Source organism: Channa argus, chromosome 2, assembly GCF_033026475.1.
Source record: "Channa argus isolate prfri chromosome 2, Channa argus male v1.0, whole genome shotgun sequence".
Lineage (NCBI taxonomy): Eukaryota > Metazoa > Chordata > Actinopteri > Anabantiformes > Channidae > Channa > Channa argus.
In genome coordinates, this window is record NC_090198.1 from 14170976 (window position 1) to 14187735 (window position 16760).

Genomic DNA, 16760 nt, shown 5'->3' on the forward strand with positions numbered 1-16760 from the left:
TACATGTACTTCACAATAGCTGTACAAGTGCCTGGTTAGATAGACCAGGATTCTTAACAAATAAAATCATTAAATAGTGAAATTAAATTATGTAAAAAACAAACTAACAAACAAACAAACAAAAACATTAAATATAATTAATAAAGGAGCCAGTGAGATCTGTTGCTTTGATGATTACCTGTCGAAGTTCCTCTAGCACCAAGGTGAAGACCCAGAAGTAGAGCATTATCTCTGGGGCTCCCGGGCCAAAGGGTGGTGGCGGGCGGAAGTCTAGCAGGAGCACGTAGGTGAAGAGGCAGAGGAAGGCGAAATACATGATGACATTACCGAGGAACACAGTGACAGGAGCACTCCAGAAGCGACGCCAGCGACGTAGTAAGTAACGCCACCAGATAGAGGCACAACTCTGAGCTGTTTGAACTCTGGGTGAAGAATCCCTGAAAAACAACAGGTGGAAATAACAATAAAGTGCTTCTCCAACCCTTTTTCAATAGAAAACCCAACAAACCCAGCAGATAATGATGTCAATACAGGTTGTATCATTGCTTCCTAAACGGGAAGATGTTTGAATGATTGCGTTTGGATGTACTCCGGGTTCTTTTATGACTGGGGGCACATTGTTTCATGTTTCATTTGAGGTTTTAGTATTTTTTTTACACTTGTTTTTATTAGAATTGTGTAAACTATTATGATTTAGTTTTGTATGTGTGCATTCATTTGCTTCAGTAGCCTGAAAAACAAATTTCCATTGGATGAAACTTAAAGGTAAAATTAAATATCTGAATCAATGGCAATTTACAGTGCAGATGGTGGCATGTGTCAAAAGGAAATAATGAAAACAAGAATGAGACATTTAGCAACAACTAAAATAGTGCTTAAAATATGAGTTTGATTGCTAGCTGTACAAAATACATTTCCAATCATCATTTAATCATTTCCATAATGTTTTAAAATGAAACTCACATAGGGTCATCATCGTCAGTTAACAGTAAAGCCTTTTCTGTGTCCAGACTGTCCAGCTCCACAAACTCTTTGCCACTGTTACGATTGTCAAGTTCCTCATCACTGAGAAACATGTGTGAGATTGTCAGTGTTTACGCCAAAAAACACTCATACTCACAGTATGGCCACACGGCTAAGACAACTGGCTGGGAGACACAGTATTCATCACCTGAACTTTATGAGGTTGGTCCAAATGAGTGGTGGACAGAAGAAAGACACCACAAGCTTGGAGATGGCTGTGTCTGTTTTCATCGCCCCCCACCAAATCTTTGTGAGCAGAGCCTAAAGTAAAAGGTTACTTTTGTGTGATTAATGTTAGAATCAGACAAAGACAAACTGAATCAACAGCTGAATAAAAAATTAACCACAAGGGGGCAACATTGACCATGGAATGTTTTGGTCTTGCAGTCCTGTGACCATATCCATAGAGAAGCATCAAACAGAAAGTTACCCCAACTGCTTAACAATAAGAAATGCATATTTTCCTTCCTAATCAAACCATCCATGTAATTTGTGGACAGTTCCCTTCTCCACATGTGTCTAACTCCAGTTTGGGAAGGGTCACTTAAATGAATGCACGCCTTATGAAGATTCTTGGTCTTGGGTTTGCCCATCTTTTAAAGCAAACAAGTAAAATCCACGTCCTCTTGATTAGACATATTCTGAATTATAATTAACAGCTTTCCATCATGAAGCCTATATTCTGCCATCTGTACAGTGTGTTTTAAATAAAACATTACTGAGTGAAAGTTTTTTGCATACGTTCCTTACTGACAATGAATGTCAATCTACCCTTAGCTTTCTGACTTTCTAATGACAGGGACATCTGTTGGGGGATATATAAAATGTACTTGGAGGCCAGTAAAGAGTATAACATATGACTTTGAAATAAATATTTAATTGCATACAATACAATTAAAGTTGCCATGCAACTGTATCGCAACACAGTGTTTCAGTGCACAAGGCAGCTAAACAAACCACTTAACTCTCATCCACAATGCATTGGAAGCGTTTTTAAAAAGCTTAAACAATCTATTGAACTAGAGCCAAGCAAACATACGGATGTGTCTCCATGTTACCTGAACTCCATCGTGGGCAAAGAAGGATTTGGCATCTGCCTCAGTTGCCAAGTTAAGGACTGTAGATTTGCTCCAGCAGTGTGTTCTCCTCACTAACAAAGCATAAGCCCTGTCTTCACTGTTGGAGTAACACTCTCCAAAAACATCTGCCACAACACGCACAATAAGCACAAAGTGTTAACCACTCAGCTACATTTGAAGTATTCACATGTTCTGATTCATACTTTATTCTCTTTCAGTTGTATCTGTATTTGTAAAGGTGCTGTTTTGGGGTCATTGAATGTACCTCCTGCTGCATTTGACTTTTACTTTTTCTGATCATTCTGTCAGCTATTTTCATCCAACAGTTTATGTACTCACCAAGGGCAAACTGCTCATACTTGGCCTCCTTCATACTACGTGCAGACTCAGCCTCAGATTCCAGTCGTGCCATCTCTTTTAGTATCTTGCAACCTGCCAGCGCTGCTGCGACTGCCTCGGGGCCCTGAAGGATTAAAAGAAAGCAGGATCCAAGAAATGGGCCTGAGAGATGGATCTGAGAAATCTTGTTAAGAATTTTAGGGAGCTGCATCTTTTGCTCCAAAATGATTATAATATGTGCATCTGTCTCCAAAAGATGTTGCTGATGCTTTTACTGCTTCCAAAGGGCTGCTTCACCCTCTAAATTACAAGTCACACTACTTCACACTGTGTGTTCACTGATGTGAACTGATCAACATCAGAAAATAAACTGTATCTTAGCTGTAGTTGTTGACCTTAAAGATGACCTTCAATCAGTTTGTCTGCAATTCCAGTTGCGGTTTTGCCTATGATTAACATTCTACCGACTTTTCTTTAATTGATTGATTGATTTAGCTATAATTCTAACTTTCATTTCATTTTGGAATTGAATTGCTGTCTTGGTGAGAGAGAGCTGAGAAGAGTGACACAACTGTCATTTTTAGAGAGCTGCATTCCACATGAAGTTGATCATGTTAGCAACAAGACTGGAAAAGCAGGTCAACGTATAGTCCAGCTCATAATTGGACATTAGTTTTTGTACAGATTAAATATCTTAATTATTACTTTGTTCATTTTAGTAATTTTGGAGAGGAAGGTTAGCAGTTTACACCTATTTCCAGTCTTTATGTATATAATTTATTTTCTTTGCTCTTCTTGGTTTTATGATTTTTCTGGTTTCCTCCATTTAAAAGAAGTTTTGTCTTAACTGATATACGGGAGAAGGTCATTGTTGTACAGCATGTAAAGCCCAGGCAAATTTGTGATTTGGGAATTGAGCTATTTGAATAAACTTTAAATTTGATTAGACTTGATTCTTGTCAGTCACATAGTACACATATATATATGGAGATATAGAAACAAGGGTGTTTGTAGGAAGACAGAAGCCAATCAATAAACCATGTATTCCTATTGTCAGAGAAAACTATTAAAGGATTGGTTTTATTCTTTGTTGGTCAGTAATGTAGTGTCCTTTTCTATAATTAACATCTAATATCAGCCTTCAATTGACCTATACTGTATAGAAGAAACATGTATAAGGCAAAAATGAAAAATATGTAAATTATGAATCACATACCTAAACAGATGGACCTTTATTGTATGTATATATGTACATGTAGTGCTGCCAACCTTATATGTCTGCATTTAAATTTTTATACATTGTGTTATAAAATCATGATGTGCCTGGATTCATACATATGCGCACATTAAATATGATATATTTTGCTAATATAAACAAGCCTGCAAGGATAATCTTGACACCTTCAAGATGAGTGATACTTCAAACAATCAAATTATGAATGCAGATATCCTGACCACAGTCTGAATAGTAAAATGATTTGCAGTAGGGGATGTACACACACTATGTGCAATTACCATAATTTCAGATAATGTTTGAAATAAGATGCAGGGAAGGAGCACATGCAAGTGACCACTTGTGAAATTACAATAATTAGTTCCTTTAGTTTTGTAAGAGCACTGAAAGAACTAAAGGTGCCTTGAAAATATGTTGAAAGAAAGCACAATTATGTAGATTGGTGTCTTTGAAAATTTTCCTAGAGCATCAATCCCATGTCGGGATACATTTCTCATTAACTTCATCAAGAGTTTTGATAGTCCTGCACTAACTCACAACTAGTTGAATACATTTCCCCAGCAAGCAGCATGAGCATCATTTGAATAATGTTCTTGGAGATAAGATAGCTTTTTAGTTCACCCCAGTTCTTGATAAATATAACATTTCCTGCGCAGTTTTATCTAGAGTGACTTTTTCATGTGGCATGACTCACCTGCACTCTGCTGACCCACATCACTCTTGTTTACATTGAATCCAGAATACAAACTAGTACAGGATAATAGCTCAATTGAGAAGCCTTTGTCAATGCCAGGCACACTAGTCTTTTATTGATTCATCCGCAGAGTTCTGAGAGGGTACAGAGCTGGGGCTGAACTGACTAAAGAAGCTGACAAGACTGACCATGGCCCAAAAGTAGTTAGCCATCTGCTGTCGGTTCTGAAGAACGGCCCAGAGGAAAAGGTCCCTCCAAGGATGTTCACAGCGCTCCTCTAACTCAGCCAGGTTCTTCTGGCTGTGGAAGAGTCGACCCTTTGCTGACTTCTCCTGGAGCACACACACAGTGAATTACATAGCTAACAGGGAAGCTGCAGAGTGTTTATTGAACATACAATCATTGCATAAATCATACAATCTATGACGGTCGTTACTGCAAAGCCAATTACTTCCTTTGCCAAAAAGGTTATTTATGCTGATAGTGCTGATGGTTTGTTTGTTTTTCAAATATATGAAGTAATTTCTAGACAAAGAGACACTTTGATGTTGGTTGTTGTATGAGCAAGAGAGACAGAATTTGCAGATGGGGATCCTTACATCTCTCTCCTAAACTGGAACATTTTAGGAGAGAAAGTCGACGAGAGTGACAGAAGGGCAAGACTAAGCATATAATGTGTAACTTGGTTTGGTTTGAACATTAGTTTAGGTAGAGATGTGCTCCAAAATGTCTTAGTTTAGAGAGGTGCTGTTTGCCCTTCCAATGAGAGAATTTTAAATTATTTCTACTTCATCAGTAAGTTTATAGCATTTTAAAACATACAGTGCATTCAGAAAGTTTTCAGACTTCACTTTTTTCAATGTTGTTATGCTGCAGCTTGATAGTACAGTTGTTTAAATTCATTTCTTTCTCATTAATTTATTAGGTTCTCTGTTTTATAGGACTCATGTTTATTATGAAGCCTATACATTGTTCTCATTGTATTTTCAGGTAGAAGGTCAAATCACACTCTACTGCAACAAGATGAGACACTCACTGTGGGAATCTTTTGGTAAAATCCTTTGCAGGAGTCATGAAGAAAGTCTTTCAACACTTTGGCAACCTCATAGAGGGTGAAGCGGGATTTCCCCTGCTCAGGCGGGTGGTGTCCAGGTGGACCAGCTGTCCTAGCAGCTCCAAGCAGAAGCTGCTTCTCCTCATACTTCTTAAGGAGCAGGTTGTGAAGGAGGCTCTTCTCCGACACAGACCAGTAAAGCTCCTGTAGACGACCATAGGTAAGGAATTCACCCAGGTTCACACCGTTGTCGACAAAGAGGCGAACAAAGTCGGGTTTGTCATTGATCAGTGCATCCATCATCACTTCTTCAAGGTCACATGCCTGCAAAAACCATGTGTATTTGTTACAATTACTCATAATGCAGCTGTTTTCTCTTCTTCTTGTCAGAATTATTTGCTTTCCACAATTATTTCTGTGCTACCTAATGAGTCACTGCTTAATAAGTCACTTCCATATTGATTGAATACAAATGTTGGCAAATGAGATTACACATATGAAATTACACTCCACCCTGAGCTTCAGTGGGACGTGTCCTCTACTGAAGGGAGTTCTTTTTCCTCGCTGCCACCTAGTGCTTGCTTGTTATTATCTATGGATGGATTTTCATGATATTTTGTTTTTTATGGTCCACAGAAGATGAACCATACAGACTTTGATGTTTACACTCTTTACCAGAGTGGGACAAAATTTCAATACGATCCAAGGAATGCTATTTTTGTCACCTTCCACTCCACATCTCCATTAAAGATGTCACTCTTGGCAATGTCCACCCTGTTCCAGGCCACAGCCAGTTTCAGTTCATCCAGAAAATCCTGAGCTTCCTGACTTTGACTTTTACAAGCTGATGGGCACGCGCACACACACACAAACACACACATGCACATGCACACACACACACACACAAACACACACACGCACACCATACAAGATGTTAACAGGTTCACATCCTATAACTGCACAATATTACAGTTTCTTCATAGCACATCTCTTGCAAGAAAAAACTTACCTTTGACCAGAGCTTTAAGTATGACTGTATCCAGCTCAGAGCTCTCCTGTTCAGGGTCGTGGACAGTAAGGAGATGCCCATGATTAAGTATCCGCTGGATCTGATTGGCAGATTGAGAGTCAGATATTACTAATGCTGCATATAAGTGAACCATGTGCAATAATTTTTTCCTGCTAATGCATGTCAGCTTGGAAAAATATTTAACATTATTTTCCTCCTTCTTCATTATATGCTCAATTAGGTCATCCCATACAAATTTTCAAGATAAGGATGGAAATCATATATTAGTTCGCCTCACAATCTTCCCCACTGTGCCCCATTTTCCTGCCAGTGTTTAAGTCTTGTGATGTGCATATCTGTGTTTTTGCAAATCGCTCTCACCAGCTTGACCCAGTTACTGATGTCTGTGCTGTGGAGGGCATTTGGAAAGGTGTCCAGCAGAAGCTCATGAACACTGTCTGTATCCCAGGAGCCCCTATTAATCAGTGTGACGAGAATGTCAGCCACGCCACCCGAGCCTGCCAGGATCAGCCATGGTGTCGAATTGCCAATGCCTTTATTCATCCTCTGCAGAAAGGGACCCAAGGTTCAGACATGTAGACAAACTTAATAAGACACTTCTCAATTGTACTGATCAAAGTAAGTTGAAGTCTAGAATCTCATCAGTTGTGGATCTATTCATGTAAATACACCATTGAAAGGGTTTTTAGTCAGAGGAATCTGTTTTCTCTCTCTTCTTTGTCCCCATTCCTCCTGGGGGGTGGCACAACCACAATTTAATTCATAGCTTATTCTCAAGTCCACTGCCAGGTGTGCATATTTGTAAAGATATATATAAGGTATCTTTTTGGTTATGTCTTTAAAGATGGTGAATAGTTAACATAGCATAATTAAATAAAGCTTACCTTTAGGATCTTTGGTTCCCCATGGACCAAGAGACACAGAACAGGAATCTCAAAACTGCCTGCACCTGCAAATAAAAAGCAATATTACATTAATAATATGCTCTGCAGTTCAGAGCCTCTGAGACTAAGGGAACACTCTGTGTTTTGTGAATAGTGTATAAGCATCTCCTGTCAACTACAAAACACCATCTGACAAAAGTGTTGTTTGTACACATACTGATAGGTATCTTTTTACAGATTTTCTCTGTCTAGGATGTGAAATGTTAAGTCCAGGAGCGACAGTCCCTTTTTAAACTGTTAAATCTAAGAATTCTTATCCCAGACTATAGAAATGTCAAACAAACTAAATATAATAAACCTAACATTTTATTTTATTTCTTGTTATTCAATCTCACATCTCATCACACGTTTTGACCCCTTCAGGGACTCCCAGCCTGTAAGCTGAGAACTAAAATATTGATCTGTGCATACTATATGGCAGAAAAAGCTTTGCACAGTGGTGGCTTTGAAAGGCAGTAGGAGGTAACTGTACACAACTGTACAACAATGTAAAGATGGTGGATTAATTTTGTTGTGCAGTGGACCAGGTTTTGTTTGTTTTGTACTCATAAGGATGCAGGTGACATGTGTTCCTGATCCTTTAGGCTGCTTCACTAGCTGACAGCTGTTGGTGGTAACGCACCAAGATGCACAGTAACATCCCTGCACAGACTCGAGCAGACATGAACAAGGCACAAATTGTTATTAAATTATGTTTATAATTAATAGTTTTTTATTCCTCATACATGTTTTATGAAGAGGGAATTGCACTAAACACATTTTTTAAACCTCAAGGATACACACAGTGCTTTTTGGTAAACGCACTTTTGTTTGTTAGATGAAAACTCCTCAGGCTACATTTTATGACTGAGAAATTGAGTGAAGTAGCACCAGTTATATTTCTTACCTAGTTTGTGGTTAAAAACCAAATACTAGAAGCATTACAAAAAGAAACATCCTCACACGGGTGAGTCAGTTTATGTTTCAGTGTTTAAAATGTACTGTCTAAATCACTTACAATCATTTGCTGCAGAGCTCTGTATACAGCAAATCAAAGTTCCAAACACATTTGCAGTTATTTTACTACTGTACTGGCGTACTGTACTGCAAATATTAGATATATAATTTAACTGCATGTCATCAAATTAATAAATAAATATGAAACAGGGCTTTTCTCAACTATTAGTTTATGAAGCTTCTACCCATATAAATTACTGCAATCCATGTATTTTTGCATTGAAACAATATTTAATATGTTTAATTTAACACTATTTGCCAGAATCTATTTTCCTACTTTTTTATTGTCCCAGCACATTTAATGATCATCATCATTTGAAATGTTTGCATTGTTTTTGGTGCTTAAATTAAACATTCTTAGTTCGTTAAGGCTTCTCAGGAGGAGGAGCTTACCTCCATAACCAGTGCGTTGAAGAGAGATGTGTTTGAGTAGCTTCACCCTCATTTCACTGGTGGCTCCCAGCCTGTTGGGATCCTCCTCCACCAGGACAAAGTGAGAGTGGTGGCTGTCCAAGGAATACACCGAGCCATGAGGCAAATCCTGTGGTTTGTATACTGCAGGATCATCCACCTTGAGGGCAGGAACACACAAGTGTTAGGGTTGTATTTATGCTTTTGTTAGCTCTGTATTGTCTGTGTATGTACTGAAACCTTGGCAGAAACGAGAGCGTCTCGGTTGTGAATCTTGTTCCATGGTGCAATGCCAATGGCCACTACACGGACTTTAGAGGAGGTGCTGGCTAACGAGTGATCTCTTACGGCCTGGCCCAAGTGCTTGGTGATGCCAAAGCGAAGGCCATTTGTCAAAATCCATGCTCCTAGGGGATAGAGAGGCATTTTCATATGTGCATGTAGAGGGATTTACATAATTTCGTGCACAAATGGGCGCAAATATTTAGCAGCCTGATCTAGAGAAACATACAGTTTCTGTTATGTGAATGTATTAGCCCATGGAGTACTGTATTTCTGTCAGCTTGGTGCAATTCACAATGCTAAATATTATTTATAATTACCATGTATGTTTTTTAAGCATTGTGCTTTACTCCTTCTTTCATACAATTAAATCAATGCAAATAGTTTATTAACTTTGCAAATAACTGTAAAAAATTTAATACTTTTTGACTATTATTGAAGAACTCATACATCTAACTGAAGAACAGGATTTTGTCCTGTGCATTTGTCACTAGTAATTCTGTACCTGTCAACAGAGACAACAGAAAACTGGGTCTGGATTTTTATGATAAAACAACAGTTTTGTCCCTTGATTAAAACCTGTGCTCTGTGCAGCTTTCACAAGTCCTTTTCTCAGGGTGTCCCTGAGCCAAGGCCTCATCTGAGCCAGCTCATCTCCTCCAACTATCGCCACCACCAGGTGTGGAGGAGCAAGGCCCCACTCTTCCGTCAGCATCTTGTAGATCAGCACTGGGTCTGTGTTGCTGCACACCCTCACAAACTGAATACAAAGAGTTGTGTTGATATGTCAGTATTGTGCTTTAAACAGTTATTGTAAAATCTCTTGCCTTGTTGTTATGTAACCATCAGTATTTGTTATGTCATTTAGTTGTACCTTTCCTTTTGTCTTTGTAGAGCCAACAAAGTCAATGTCGCCCACCCTTCCAGCTGCCCAGTGGCTCTTCTCCTTCTTCATTCTGCTGGCCAGCCCCCTGGCCACATTTTCCAGTGTCTCATCCACTGTAGAGTTGCAGGAACAGCCCAGCAGGACACTGAGAGAAACATGCATTAAATGGATATCTGTATTGTACCATGCAGTGCTTTTTATCAAAACATTCCTGCTGTAGCATGATCCCTAATCTATTATTCACCTGGAACATTCCCTCACACTAAGTTCCTCATAGAAATGCAGCCTACAGCAGAAGATTCTGCCTTCTATCTCTGATCTGGTTACGACTGTGGAATCTTCAAACACAAACTTAAAACTACCCCCTAAAACTTACTTCTTTTTCAAACACAGATGTCAGTATAAACTATGACCATCAGCTCAGTGCTGATCTTATTGCACTGAGTAAAAGTTATTCTGTTTGCTTATTCGTCTTATTTTTCCAGATGGTTTTGAAAGATTATTTAAAATATTCAGCGAGATCTGCAGAAAAGTGAAGCTATGGGCTAAGGATCTACTACTCTCCTTTTGGCTTTATCCCGTGAGTTCGAGGTCGCCACAGCGGATCATTGTCCGCATGTTGATTTGGCACAGTTTTTACGCCGGATGCCCTTCCTGACGCAACCCTCCCCAATTTCTACCGGGCTTGGACCGGCACTGCATCGCTGGGGAGGGGGAATAGGTTGTTAGGGGTTCAGGGGTTCTTGCCCAGGGACACTTCGACATATAGCCAGGGCCGGGGATCGAACCACTCACCCTGTGGTCCGGAAGCAACTGCCTTTACCAACTGAGCTATAGCCGCCCCGCCCCGAAGCTATGGGCTAAGGATAAAGAGTTTAAATGTTGTCACCATAATAGGTAATTATTGTATTTGAATCACCTCGAAACATACTCACTCTGTTGTTGACTGATATGAAAATAATTTTTTCTGTGGCAGTATATCTTTTAGCTTGGTAATAACAGGCTAATAGGGGAGTTATAATATGAAAATAAAAATCCACAAACATACAATCAAAATAATATCAGGGTAATTGCCAAACTTACAATCAAGTAATAACTTATATAACAATTAATATACTGCTAACATGCACTTGAACCCTGAATGAAAATACAAAAGTTTCAGCTCTGGTTTGTGGTTGTTAAACAGTAACTACCATGTTTCCAGTTAACAATTAATATATTGTTATTATAAAATTTATATTAGCGGTGCATGTCAGCAGTGCAGAGCTTCAGGTGCTGAGGTGGATTGCAAATCTATACTTAGAAGGCATTCGAGTTGTGTTCTAACAGCTTTATGGTTTGGCTGCTTTATCTCTTGTATTAAGATTAAAGCATTGTGCGTTTCTGTATTTCACAATAGAGAAAGCAATCAATTCTACAAAGAGGAGATTATTGCCTGCTTTCATGAATAATTTACATAGAAAACTATACTTGGACGTAGTTGAGGCTTGTTAGTCTAGTACAAATGTCTGCTTCCCGAAGCTCCTATTTCACTTACGACTTGCTAATAACTAGGTTAATCTGACTGCTTGGGAATGTCTGTCTGTAGTTGATCTGAGAGTCATTTGTTCATTGGCACTGTACAATAGCACTGTCATTTGTGTCAGATAAAAGCTTCAGACAGTTGTCATGAATTTATTGTCGACAGTTTATCCATCACATGGAGTGGATAGGCTATTTGTTTATTTTGTATTTGACCTCTACACACACACACCTGTCCTCCTCTGACCACTCTAGTATGTCCCCGCATTGCGGGCATCTCGTCTGCGGTTGTATCGTCCCCTGTAAACAAATGAATACACAGATATTACGTCCATTTTACTCAAAATCCATTATGACTCACTTTCCTCTCTTCACAGACAGAAAGGTTCTAAGAAGTACTTGTGGTCAATGCAAAATTGGCAAAAATTTCCATCCTCGCTTCATATGCAAAGATCTTCGTGGCTGACGTTTGAACTAGAAATACACAAAACACTGTTACTCATGTTCAGCACACTAAACCAAGAAGACATAGGCCACATTACTTTGGGCTTTAACCAGAAAGCACTGAATAAAAAACCCTGATGTGGTATAAAATGGCAATGATGTATATCAGTTTTAATGAGCAGTCTGGACTATGCTTTTGATTTTATGAGTTGCTTGTGTATGGTTATTGTTTATACAGTGAATACAATGAAAACAGTCCGTGTCTGTTTTATCTCAGCACGAATATTTTCATAGAAATAAATGACACTGAGGTCAGAAAGGAAACTCATTCATTACTGAGCATACATAAACTTTTATCGGTCAGCCTTATTTGCATAGACACTTGAGCTGCTTGTGAAAGATGATTAAAACAAAAATACCACACAAGTGCATATTTCTCTCACTAAAACAACAATTGTCTCTAGGTGCACCGTGAATTAAGTGTTTTAATAGAATTGTGGTACAGTGGTTCACGCACAGACTGAGAGTCAATTGATGTTTAGCCATCTGTTTTAATCTAAATGAGCAGCTTGTTGTGGGAACCTTTATGTGTCTACTACACTGTGTCTAGGAGGGAAAAGACTACTGGGCATGCAAACAAGACGATTTGCATGCAAAGGTAGAGGGAAGGATGCTCAGCTGTGTGTTTCACTGACACAAATGCCCTTACATGTATAAACACTGGCTTGAAGTCTTGCATGATTAATGTTTTTTTTCTCAAGAAGAAGAGAAGGTAATTATTTTCATTTCATTTGTTTGTTGTCATTTGTGTACAGCTGCAGTATATGGGTGAATCTGTAGGGCTCAATAAGCCCTTACACATGTACAAACCTATTTCCCTTTAAACCAAAATATTTAATAGATGATTACATGACATTCTCCAGATATGAAAACATATATTTCACTACACAATATATAAATTATAGAACTATTGGGCTCACATTGTGCTACTATCCCTTCTGCGAAAACATTTGTCATCATCTACACTGTGTATGCCAACGTATCTGAGAACATCCATTAAGACCTGTTTAAATCTGTGAAAAAAAAGAAATATACTCACCAGAGGTGTGTCTTGTGTGTGCTGCATGGCTGAAATGAATGTTCCTCTCCTCCACCTGCTGAACCACAACTGTAAGGGCTGATTTCAAAGCCATCAGGTGAACCACACAGGCCATCGGGGTGTGGTGCAAAGGCGAGGCTCTCCCATCAGCCAATGCTGGACACTGCAGCACTCCATGGGTTTGCATATTGGTCAGCAGGTGCACATTGCTCTCATGTAGACCAACAAAAAACTTGTATTTCAAATACTTTAAACTGTTAAAATGGACATAATTGTGTTTATTTTCAGTAAATTCTAGCACATTCATGGACATATAAAGAATTATACCAAGTCTAAATTGTATCAAAGCAGAAGAGAAAAAAGACTCAGAAGAAGAGTGCAGTTTTCCTGTTCATTTCAGCATTCATCAGTCAGTGTAGTAGCTTTGCTCTACTTAGTCGAAGACAAATATGTAACATATATCAAAGAGGTTGTCCAATTAATTTCACATTAGCACTGTGCAATATACAATGGTGGTGTAAGTGTGTTCGTGTACATGCTTCCTGCATTTTCTCAGCCATCATTATAGTACAGAGAACAGGCAGAAAAACAGAGTTTTTTTAGGCTTGTGGCTTGTTTTTCTCAGTATGAAAGGTATCCATGAACTTATATCCAGTCAATGGTGGCCTATGGCTTACAGAAGAGGGCTTAAGGCTCACCGGACTGACGAAAAAATGTGGGAAATGTGAACAGACCATACTTCATTGCAGCCCCTAAGGTTGCCTCATCCAAGTCCAATAACCCCCAACTTCACAGTGGAGCTGCTCAAGGGCCAGTAAATAAGACTGAGTGCTTTTACTGTCAGGCCAAGATGCTGTGAGAGCAGAGCCTTACTGTTCAATAGAATCTGTTTAATTAAGTTGAAATTAGAATATAATTAAGAAAATACATTTGGGTCTCTGAAGCATACGCAAGCACAGAGGCTTTATATTTTGTGGGGAAAATACAATCAAAGAAATGAATATACCAATGACTTTTAATTACTGTAGTCTTGATATGCATGTGTATGTGAGTTAAAATATTTATTATATCCTGGTTTGAGCTACTTTTCAATGTAAACCATTCTTTAATTGTCCTTAAGGCTGCAGAATGCAACAAATCACTGTTACCTGCAGCTAAACCTTATAGTTCACAGACAGATACATAGTGATAATGAAGGTTTTTCAAACAAATGTTCTTAAATCGAGCTTTTGAATGTATAATAGGACATTGTCACAATATGCCAAATTATAACCAGAAGGTTTATGGATGTTCTCAGGGGTCTATGTCTCACAATGAATAAAATTCGCCCCCTCCATGTCTCTTATTCAAAGAGCTAGAGCCAATCAGAAGCTTCAGTTCACTGTGTACAAACAAAGCATCCCTGCAGCCTTTAAGTCGCCCTGCAGCTTTGTGATGACCACAGTTATCCAGAGGGAGACCACATCAACAGCTTCCCTTTAAACTACACCAAAACTGCCAGAAGGATGGATCCCATCAGGCGCAGAGAGTCGGTTCGCAGGAGCCTGTTTGGCCCGGTGGATCACGACCAGCTGCGCCGGGATTTGAAGCTGAAGTTAAAGGAGATCACGGAGCAGGACAGCAGCCGCTGGAACTTCAACTTCCAGACTGACATGCCGCTGCCCGGCAGGTTTCAGTGGGAGGAAGTGCCCGCATCCTCCGCTGCTGCTTCCTATCGGGAGTCCACACAGCTGAAGGACGCAGTCCGTCCTTCAAACACGGAGGATGATGACAGGCTGAGCGGCCGTGAAGGAGGCTCAGGGACCGATGACGAGAATTGCTCCCACATCTCAAACAAGGGTCCCGCTGAGGTGACGCCCGTCCGCAGAAAGAGGACGGTCGCCAAGGCGACAGCAAAGGCCGGAAACAACACTCGAATCACAGGTGAGAGACATGTCCTAGACATTCACAGTGAATCTGTTCTTTGTGTGGGCACGATTATTATGTTCATGTAGAAGAGATTTTGAAATGAGTCCACTTTCTTCTTCGTTGTGTTGGCAGATTTCTTTGCAAAGAGGAGGAGGACGACGACAACGACAGAGAGCAAGAGCATCCTAAACCCATTTCAGACAAGTTCCTGTGAAGCAGCCCTGTGCAAATCATTAAGATAATCACTGTCCAAAAAACTGACTTATACAGTGTTGCTGCATAGATGATAATTGCACCAAATGGATTTTATTTCCTATTTTCAGTTTCATGTCTGTGATGAAATTCTACTGTTTTGTATTATTTATTCTATTTATGGACACTTTAATTTGTTTTTATTTTATTTACTGATGAAATCACACAAAATGTTAGCATTATTTAATCATTTTGATCACGTTTCATGTTTCTGTAAATTTCCTCTCTTTCTAAACTGTACTGGGTTGCCTGTTTAGCACTATTCTGTCTTTGAGGTGCTGGCCAAAAGCTTGTGAATGCCAACTATTGCTACATTAATAAACTGTGTTATCTGTGAGACTAATCATACTTCAGATTGCTTTATTATTATAATTTCTCCTGGCTGCTTGAAGAATCTTCACTTTTGAAATAACATCTTAAGATAAAACACAATAATGCATAATCCAAAATTTGCCTCCCTTCCTCTTCAAAAAGTATTTATAGCATCTCAGTTTAGTTGCTTGTTTTGAATAAAACGTGATGAAATACACTGCAGCAGCTCTTGAATCAGTGCCCAGCAATTTTTCTAGTAAAGAACTTACATGTTAATATGTAAAACGGGGCCTCCACCAGATACAGTAGACAGTTCACGATGCAGAAACACTTAGTACATTTGAAAATAATGTAAAGAATTACACAAACACTGCTTAGCACTGTGACAATTTGCCTGAAGAAATGTTTAGCATTGAACAGTTTATTAGATTTACAGTGTCACTAAATTAGATATGTTCTCAGCCCCATTGTTAATTTATTAACAGGTCTTTGATTTTTTTCTTAATAAAATTTTAACTACAGTTGCAGTGAAAAGGTTAATCATCAGAACCACATTGCATGTATCTAAAGATACTGCACAGCCCAGTGGTTTTATGCTGCTGTGTGGCAGCCACAGATGAGTCAGTTTACTTTTCCTCTGAAGTAACAGAAAATTAATTAAAGTTGCAAAAGGTTGGCAATCAGAAATGTTTGTTTTAACGTTTTAGAACGATTGCATTTTTTTCTGGAATGCGTTATGACATTTTTTATAATTACAGAAACAAGGACAATATAGGTGGACCAAATGCCTATTATATGTGTCAATATGAGCTGTAACTGCCAAATTGGCCCATTAGTGAGGCCAAAATCCACAGAAGGGCTTTCACACCCACAGTGTTGTTGGGGTATCAGCTCTGAAGAATTTCAAGAGGCCATCTGGCCGGAGAGCATGACAAAGGCCACAAAGCAGAGTGTGCCATCTATTTCACCTGCAAGTCAGCCTTTGGAGATCCTCAGCCCCCTGGGTCTTTCTTCAACTTTTCTCTTTATACTTTGTCCCTTTTCATAGTCAAAGCAGCTATTATCACTGACATGTGCCCAAAGCAGTCCCATTGATGTTTCTTCCCACTTTGGCTCATGTTTGCTTGTGTTGCACAATCACAAGGAGACAAGCTTCAAGGAAACATCACATTCAAAATTTTAAATGACTCAATGGCACGGACATCCAATGTTAAATGTTATATTTTAATTAGAAACAGATGATCTGACATTC

General features: G+C 39.1%; 2 protein-coding genes across 2 annotated transcripts in view; one reads left to right on the forward strand and one right to left on the reverse strand.

Moving 5' to 3' along the window:
- The window catches only part of trpm5 (transient receptor potential cation channel, subfamily M, member 5), an 18516-nt gene extending 5326 nt beyond the window's left edge, over positions 1–13190 (reverse strand). Inside the window, exons 1-17 of the mRNA XM_067495640.1 lie at positions 13037–13190; positions 11726–11793; positions 9961–10117; positions 9666–9846; positions 9045–9211; positions 8787–8964; positions 7338–7402; positions 6814–6999; positions 6433–6532; positions 6149–6267; positions 5406–5747; positions 4558–4701; positions 2442–2565; positions 2082–2227; positions 1172–1284; positions 964–1065; positions 179–437 (exon numbers count right to left, since the gene is read on the reverse strand). Of these exons, the coding sequence (XP_067351741.1) occupies positions 179–437; positions 964–1065; positions 1172–1284; positions 2082–2227; positions 2442–2565; positions 4558–4701; positions 5406–5747; positions 6149–6267; positions 6433–6532; positions 6814–6999; positions 7338–7402; positions 8787–8964; positions 9045–9211; positions 9666–9846; positions 9961–10117; positions 11726–11793; positions 13037–13063 (2478 nt within the window). The 5' untranslated portion in view covers positions 13064–13190. The remainder of the gene's footprint in view (positions 1–178; positions 438–963; positions 1066–1171; positions 1285–2081; positions 2228–2441; positions 2566–4557; positions 4702–5405; positions 5748–6148; positions 6268–6432; positions 6533–6813; positions 7000–7337; positions 7403–8786; positions 8965–9044; positions 9212–9665; positions 9847–9960; positions 10118–11725; positions 11794–13036) is intronic.
- Positions 12638–15539, forward strand: cdkn1ca (cyclin dependent kinase inhibitor 1Ca). The gene is made up of 3 exons (XM_067495644.1): positions 12638–12709; positions 14389–14959; positions 15077–15539. The coding sequence occupies exons 2-3, from the start codon at positions 14542–14544 to the stop codon at positions 15184–15186; spliced, it is 528 nt and encodes a 175-aa protein (XP_067351745.1). The 5' UTR covers positions 12638–12709; positions 14389–14541; the 3' UTR covers positions 15187–15539.
- Positions 15540–16760: the final 1221 nt, after the last annotated feature.

Coding starts and splice junctions, on each gene's coding strand:
- cdkn1ca (XM_067495644.1), top strand. CDS start 14,542: ATGGATCCCATCAGGCGCAGAGAGTCGGTTCGCAGGAGCCTGTTTGGC. Junction 14,960..15,076: donor AAACAACACTCGAATCACAG/GTGAGAGACATG, acceptor TTGTGTTGGCAG/ATTTCTTTGCAAAGAGGAGG.